At 34.9% G+C, this 8,685-nt stretch overlaps 1 protein-coding gene across 2 annotated transcripts in view; it reads right to left on the bottom strand.

The window, feature by feature from the left end:
* Positions 1-3,906: 3,906 nt before the first annotated feature.
* Positions 3,907-8,685, bottom strand: part of LOC125038127 (calnexin-like) — an 18,991-nt gene continuing 14,212 nt past the window's right edge. For both annotated transcript variants that reach the window (XM_047631435.1, XM_047631436.1), the window contains exons 10-12: positions 6,396-6,518; positions 5,925-6,197; positions 3,907-5,620 (exon numbers count right to left, since the gene is read on the bottom strand). In XM_047631435.1, the coding sequence (XP_047487391.1) occupies positions 5,570-5,620; positions 5,925-6,197; positions 6,396-6,518 (447 nt within the window). In that variant the 3' untranslated portion in view covers positions 3,907-5,569. The remainder of the gene's footprint in view (positions 5,621-5,924; positions 6,198-6,395; positions 6,519-8,685) is intronic.

Genomic DNA, 8,685 nt, shown 5'->3' with positions numbered 1-8,685 from the left:
AGGTTGAGGCAGAGGAGTAGATATGGCATCCATAATCAAGAGTGGAGAGTATCAAGGTAACATGAAGATGAAGTAGAGTTTTGCGATCTGAGCCCCAGAATATATGGGATTGAGTTTACAAGATTCGGAGACGGCGGCAAGTTTTTTCTTTAATGTAAAGGCTACGGTCTCGCCAGGACAGTTAGGAGTCAAAAATAACGCCTAGGAATTTGCCAGAGGAACGGTATTGGAGAGGAGTGTCACATAAGAAGAGTGTAGGTTGGGGACCTACATGTGCGCAAGAGAAAAGGATGGAGAAAGATTTGGAGGTAGAAAAGTGGAAGCCATGGTTAATGGCCCAGGAAGATACTGATAATATTGCAGTCTGAAGGAATTGGTGGAGATTTGGTATGGATGTGCCAGAGGCATAGATGGTTAAAGCATCAACATATAGTGATGACCGGGCTCTTTGTAGTAGAGCTTAGACAATGTCATTAGCAGCAAGAAGGAATAAAGTAGTACTGAGCACACTGCCTTGTGGGACGCCCTTCGAATTGAGGAAAGAAGGATGATGTGGAAGAGGCAATTTTGACCTGAAAGTGCATTTGGAGAGGAAAGACTATAAAGGCACCCATGTTTCTGCATATGCCTAGAGAGGACAATTTATGGAGAATATAGTACTGCCATGTAGCATTAAATCCTTTTTTTAGGTCAAAGAATTTAGCTAGTACGGATTCATGGCGTGCAAATGCAGATGTAATATATGTCTCAAAATGAGCAAGGGGGTCAGCTATGCTTCGGGCACAACAGAAACCAAACTGAGAAGGAGAGAGAAGATTGTGAGATTCAAGATAGCACATTAAGCGGAAGTTGACCATTCACTCTAGTAGTTTGCACAAGCAGCTAGTTAGAGCGATGGGGCGATAGTCTTGAGGGAGGGTACCCGATTTATTGGGTTTCAGGAAGGGGAGGATAAGAGCTTCTCGCCAATGAGAAGGAAAATTTCCTGATGTCCATATGGGGTTGTAAGTTGTTAATAGGAAGGATAATGAGGAAGATGGGAGTTGTCGGAGCATACGGTAGTGAATACCGTCAGGGCCTTCATGAGTGTTGCGGCACAACTGTAAGGCAGCATTGAGTTCATAGGAAGAAAAAAAGAGCATTATGGGATTCAGTGGAGGATCGGGTGAAGATAATGGGGGTGCATTTCCTGATGGTATTAATAGAAGAGAAGTGTGGAGAAAGGTTAGAACCACTACTGACCTGGATGAAATAGTCACCCAGTTCATTAGCGACTTGGAGACGATCAGAGATGAGAGTATCTTGAATATGGAGGAAGGGGGCTGGATGTTGGATGTTTGCCTGATAGTTTATGGATCCAGCGCCAAACAGTTGAGATAAACGTAGATGTAATTGAGGAAACATAATTTCGCCATCGATTTGTTTTACTGTTCCAGATTGTACGATGAAGACAGGTGGATGCTCTTTTAAACGAGAGAAAGGCTGATAGTTGATTAGGGGTGCCTCGTTTAATAGCAGTAACTGTTCCTGGCTGCACGTTTTAAGCGAAACACTTTAGCGCAATCAGAATTCCACCATGGAACACATTTGTAGGTATAGGGTCATATCTGAAATGGACGAGGAGGATGGAGGGGTAGGAAGAGCAGAGAGTGAAGGTAAAAGTACGCCCGTCGGCTCTATCAAAGCACCAGTGTGGGGAGCTAGGAATTGGTACAAATGAAGTAGGAGAAAGGATAACTGGAAAGTGGTTTAGAACTAACCAATAGAAATCTTAATGAAGAGAAGGGGAGCATAGGGAGAGGTCAATGCATGAAAAAGATTGCATGCGTATATCAGTGTGTGGGGTAATCTGAATTAAGAATAATAAGGTCAGCTGAGGAGAGGAAGCGCTCTAGGGATCGGCCATGGGAGTTGGTGATAGAATAACCCCAAAGAGTGTGGCGGCAGTTAAAATCACCAACTATAAGGAAAGGTGGTTGGAGTTGGAAAATTAGATTTTCAAAGGCAACAAAGTCAATGGGGTGGGAAGGAGAGAAGTAGACTGAAATCACTGTGATCCAGTGGCGAAGAAAGATGCGAATAACTGTGCAAGGGACAGTATTCTGAAAAGGAGGTATGACATAAGGTGTTTTTTGATTGATAAGTATGGACGAGACAAAGGGAGTGCGAGGAAGAGACAAAATGATAATTGGGGATTGGTATAGGAGGATGTGTAAGGAAAGTCTCTTGAAGGTATATAATGGATGGGTTATAATAGGGAAGGATATGATGAAAGTCGGGTTTGTGAGAATGGAAAACGCTAATATTCCAATGAAGGATAGTTATACTTTAGTTGATTTATCTGTGATAATTGTTACAGTGCTTGTTGGAGAATTTGAAAGGGAAGGAGCTTGGGGTGAGATAAGGAATGAGAGGGGGGGAGGTGGTGTTGTATCAGGAGGTGGAGGATCTGGGGATCAGTTGTGACATTAGGGATTCACATGTATATCCAGGAGGGAGTGGAAGGGATAAAGGGGTTGGTGGGAGGGTTAATGTCGGTGGAGCTGGAGCTGGGGGGATGGGCAGTGTTGGGAGGGAGTAGGAGGAAGGGGTGTAGGGGGAATATGTATGGGAGGAGGATGGATATCGGCAGTCACTTTGAGTATGGGGGGAGCGGGAGTTGTGGAATTCGAAGGTGGATTTGGGGTTTCAGTGTCAGTTTGGGACTCGTGTAGATATTTTTAAATATCTTCAAGAGTTTCTGTAATGAAGTTGGTTGGGGAGTTTTGTGAGAGAAAGGTTTTCTTATGCGGGGGGAAGAGGAGACTGGTGTCAGAGGAGTAGAGGCAAAGGTAGGTGGAGGCAAGTGTGTAGCAGGAGAAGGGGTGGAACATTTAATCTGTCTGCTATGGGTAGTGTAGGGAGGGAGAGGGGAAGGTGTTGGGGGTGCAGTAGAGATTGGAATGTCTGGCTTTAGGTTGGCAAGAGAATTTGACAGGGTAAGGTAGGAGGTAGAAGAGGGGAAGTAAGATGGAGGAGGGATAGGTTTAGGGGAGGGTGTAGGCAGAGGGGACAGAGCGAGCAACATTACTGGAGTAGGGAGCAAGAGAAAAACCCTATCGATGTGCTTCCTGTCTGGCTTCATGCAGAATGAGTCCAAGTCTGAATCTGAGAGTTGCCACCTCAGACTCAAATTTATGGGGGCCACCACAGTTGGTACATGTGCGTCACTGTGCAAAGCAGTTTTATCGAGTATAACCAGGTTGGGCACATAGAGGGCATCTGGCTGTGCAAAGATAATGTTAAATGCCAACAATTTTGGCACTGTTGGGGAGGAGGTTGATATGGTCGGACAGGGGGGGGATTCTCTACCAATGTAAACATTAAAGGGAAGGTCATGTCTACAGTAAATTTTGGCAATGTTGGTGGGGTTCTTACGATAACATGTAGGAGGAATGGAGTAGCACTGTACTAATATCGCATCATAGTCCGTGAGACAGGGAAGGAAGTCTAATCTACAATCCAACCAATTTTTGTTATAGATAGGGCAGTTTGCTGGGGGTATCGAAACTGTTGAGGGTTGGATGAGGTTCTGCAGGAATGGGATTAACAGAGATCAGCGAGATGTGATAATGCTATAGCTTGGTTTCCAGACGTTACTGTGACAAGACAGGAACAATTGGGTCGGCTATGGAAAGACTTTTCTCTTCCAGCAATGTCTCCAAAAACAAGAAGACAGAACACTGTCAGAGTAGGAAGCTGTGTGAGGGATTTTTTTTTTTTTTAAGGTAAAAAAATAAAATGGTAAGAAGAGGCTATAAGGTAAGAAGATATTATCCTGGCTTGAATGGGTGAGAAAAGGTTCCATGGGAACAAGCAGTGAAACAAAGATTATCAGAAATTTTAGAACCAATTTAAACACTAAGGTAAATTCTTGTAAATGTTTATTGTAAAAGCATCTGTACAACATACAGGCAGGAATAAAATTTTAAACAATGCAAAAAAAAAAAAAATAATAATGAAAAAAAAAATAATAATGAAATAAATACCTGTTTGTATATCAGTTTTAAATAACCATTTTGATCAATCAGATGCTCAAGCAAAAGAAATCACAAGAAGCATTCCTAAAAAATAACAAAGAACATGACTTCAGTAACATAGGAAAACCTGCCATAGAAAGTAACTTACTGTCATTCATACATATGAACATGCTAGTATATTCTTTACAACTACAATACAACTCAGTTAATGTTGACAACATTAGGTCTTAAGGTCTTTTTTTTAGGGTTATGTTATAGGTACTTATTTACTCACTGTCCAATTCTCAACAACTGCACAGAAGTGGCCTAGATATCATTACCTGTGAGAAAATAAAATATTTGCAAAGAGCAAAATATTCCATTGTTGCACTACAGCTAAGTTCTCAATATTGTTTTATAAATATCTTCCAAGTTTCTTTCCTATCAACAGTTCATGTATAGGAGTATAAATTCTTAGGCCATGAAAATTTTCCCTTCAGGCTTTCCATATAAGGGAGATAACTTTTTGGTTATATATTTTTATCAAACTGATGAAAATATAGGTATGACTAAGTGCAAATATACAATGCTGAGACAAATAATCACAAAAAGAAATCTATACAACATACACAACTATATGTATCCATACTACCATGAAAACATACATGGTTACAAGAAATCATACATAGGAATAAGCTTTTAACCCCTCAATGATGGTATCAGAAATCTCTTGGCGTCACTGACTCCGGAGGTTTCTGGCCCGTCCTGCCATATGGCCCAGGAATCCACTACGTGTAGTGGAACTTGCCGTGACACCTGTAGCCGTACCTGGTACACTGAGTCAGTTTGTTATGACGGCTATAGGTGTGGCCCGGCAGATACACGTTAAATAACTGTGAAACACAATTTAACATTTAGTTATAACAAATTGGTTCTTTCCAATAAGACTAAGTTGTACAAATGAAGTGTGGCCAAAACTCACAGGTCAACTGAAAAAACATCTTTACAGTGAACTACAAAATGTTATCATACATCTATGATATTAATTTCATATGCAACAACACAAGAAAAAGAACATTTCTTCCTGCTCTGTTCATGTTTCTATACAATAACCTGGCACAGATCAAGAACCAAAGGAATGTATCTGAGATGAAGTAAGAAGCTTCAGACTATCACAGCATTTCCTAAAAATTGAAAGAGCTAACAGAAATACCTACTGACATTGTACAATACATTTTCGTTCTCAAATAGTCTGAGCCTAACATGACTAGGTACTACAATGTAAAATATAACAAGCTTACTGTAATCAGAGCAAAATACAGGATCCATAACTCTTCTCTGTATTAGAACAAGACAAAAATATTCTATTTATGAAACAAAAATGGAACATATTACCCACATCTGTCACTACATTATATGACTGAGATATCTTGCATAAAATGCTTATACTGTACTAATAGATATTGTTAAGGCCTCATATAAAAATCCAATCAAAAAATATCTTCCTTCCAACAGGTACATGTTGCACCTCTCCTTGCTCCGATGTTGTAGTGTACATCATCCACAGCCATTTAATCTCTCCGGGACTTGCGCAGCCTTGGTGATGTGCGAGTCTGGACCTCCTTAAAAGAAAATATTAAAATTAGAAAAGATTAAAAATTTCTTGTACTTGACACACCACTGAAACATTGGTATACACCTGCGGATCATATTTTTGAAAAAAAAAAAAATAATAATAATAAATAAATAAATAAATTGTACAATTGGGAAATCAGCAATGAAATGAGTTTTAAAAATCTGATAATGGTACAAACTTTTAAAGACAATTTGATAGAGAAATGCAGATTTAAGCATTTATGTAAGGTAGGGCAACACATGAAAATATTTTAAAAAAAAAGAAAAAAAAAAAAATTTGGCTCTCAATACCTCAGCTGCATCAGCTTTCTCTGCTTCTGCTTCTGCTTCTGCTTCTGCTTCTGCTTCTGCTTCTGCTTCCTCTTCCTCATCCTCTTCCTCCTCCTCCCCCTCCCCTTCTTCATCACCTTTGTCTTCATCCCCTTCAGCTTCATCCCCACTTCCAGGGGCATCATCATCTGCTGCAGTTTGACTAGAATCTTCTTTTTGTTGCTCTGATTGTGGATCATCAGGAGAAGGTGCATCGGTCTTTTTCCTCTCTGCATCCTTATCTTCCTTGGTGTCCTGAGAGATCCAAAACGATTAACAAACACAAAAAAATATATTTTTGAAGTTCTAGTAATATAGCACAATTTTCAAACACATGAAGATGTGTGATAGTAAGGACTTGTCATGTAATACAATTTTTAATGGAAATTCTTTTAGATTTTACACTCAAAAACAATGAAATCATTATATTTGACAGCTATTACTATACTCTACCTTTGCCTCGGCACAACAGCAGGCAAATATCAACACTACAGGAATGGCCACTAGGAGTACGTAGATACCATATAGCCATGGATTCTTATTGGAGTAGTTGATGATTCGACGAATAACACCAGTCTACAATAAAGAATACAACAGATACAGTTGAAGGATGCTATTACTCTAAAGCAAGGTAATCACACTGGGAACTTGGATTAAAGCACTGAAAAAAATGCCAAATAATCTATATCTAGAAGGTATGTATCAAAAAGCCTTTGGTACACATACACATTATAGTGTAAAAGATTTTTAGAAAATATATATATACATATATATATATATATGTATATATATATTTATTTTACATAGGGTAACACTATAAAGCAACTCTTACTAATAACCAACCTCTAATTTTCATACACAAATGTTTGTTGCATAATCTGAACTAGCATAACAATTCATTTGCTCACCCAAGCAAACAGTTTCTTGCACTAGCCCTTTTGTAATTCTGTTGCTTTTCTAGCAAAATATTTTACCAGAAAAATACCTCATATACTCTCTTCAGCAGACAAAAGATTATTAATCCAGTTGGAATAATCATATAAAGTACGTAGAGTGCCCACATTACAGGCTTGTAATTGGTTAGCTTCAAGATTTTCCCCCAAAAAGTTTGCTACAAAAAAAGTAAGTGAAATTAGTGCAATACATTTTGTTTTATTACCCCAAAATCAATGGGTATGGCATGTACGTACATGCCATGCCCACTGAGAGTTTATTTCACAAATTGTACTTACACATAGATGGCTCCACAAATACTAAGTCATCAAAATGAGCCAATTACAAGTAGTACCTGTCTGACCTATATCCTTTTCATTGATTTTCAAAAATATTTAAGGTTATCTTATATTGCACTTACTATAATCAATAACATAATAGTAATTATTATGACTATAATAAAAATAACACCATCGATATTCATAGCATTAGTTAAATTCTTTCCCACCAACTCAAGGAAAGGTGAAATTAGGTAAGGTCACAAGGCTATAATTACACTTGCAACCATATTAAATAATATATATATATATTATATACATATACATATACATATATAATATATATACATATACATAAATAAATAATATATATACATATATAACATATACATAATAAATATTTAACATTACATATACAATATAATAATATATATACACATATACATAATAAAATATATATATCTATACATAATAAATATATAATACATAATAATAATATATATATACATATAACATATACATAATAAATATATATATAACTATACATATATAATAAATATATATATAACATAACATATACATATAAAATATATATACATATACATATACATAATAAATATATTAAATATCATATACATATAATATATAATTACATATAATATAATATAATAATATACAATATACATATACATAATAAATAATTATACTATAACATATACATATAATATAATATAATATATATATACATATACATATACATAATAAATATATATATACATATACATATACATAATAAATATATATATACATATACATATACATATAAATAATATATATATACATATACATATACATAATAAATATATATATACATATACATATACATAATAAATATATATACATATACATATACATAATAAATATATATACACATATACATATACATAATAAATATATATACACATATACATATACATAATAAATATATATACACATATACATATACATAATAAATATATATACACATATACATATACATAATAAATATATATACACATATACATATACATAATAAATATATATACACATATACATATACATAATAAATATATATACACATATACATATACATAATAAATATATATACACATATACATATACATAATAAATATATATACACATATACATATACATAATAAATATATATACACATATACATATACATAATAAATATATATACACATATACATATACATAATAAATATATATACACATATACATATACATAATAAATATATATACACATATACATATACATAATAATATACACATATACATATACATAATAAATATATATACACATATACATATACATAATAAATATATATACACATATACATATACATAATAAATATATATACACATATACATATACATAATAAATATATATACACATATACATATACATAATAAATATATATACACATATACATATACATAATAAATATATATACACATATACATATACATAA

Source organism: Penaeus chinensis, chromosome 24 (assembly GCF_019202785.1).
Source record: "Penaeus chinensis breed Huanghai No. 1 chromosome 24, ASM1920278v2, whole genome shotgun sequence".
NCBI classification, from domain to species: domain Eukaryota; kingdom Metazoa; phylum Arthropoda; class Malacostraca; order Decapoda; family Penaeidae; genus Penaeus; species Penaeus chinensis.
Note: the sequence above shows the minus strand (reverse complement) of the source record. Positions and strands in the feature narration are given on the sequence as shown.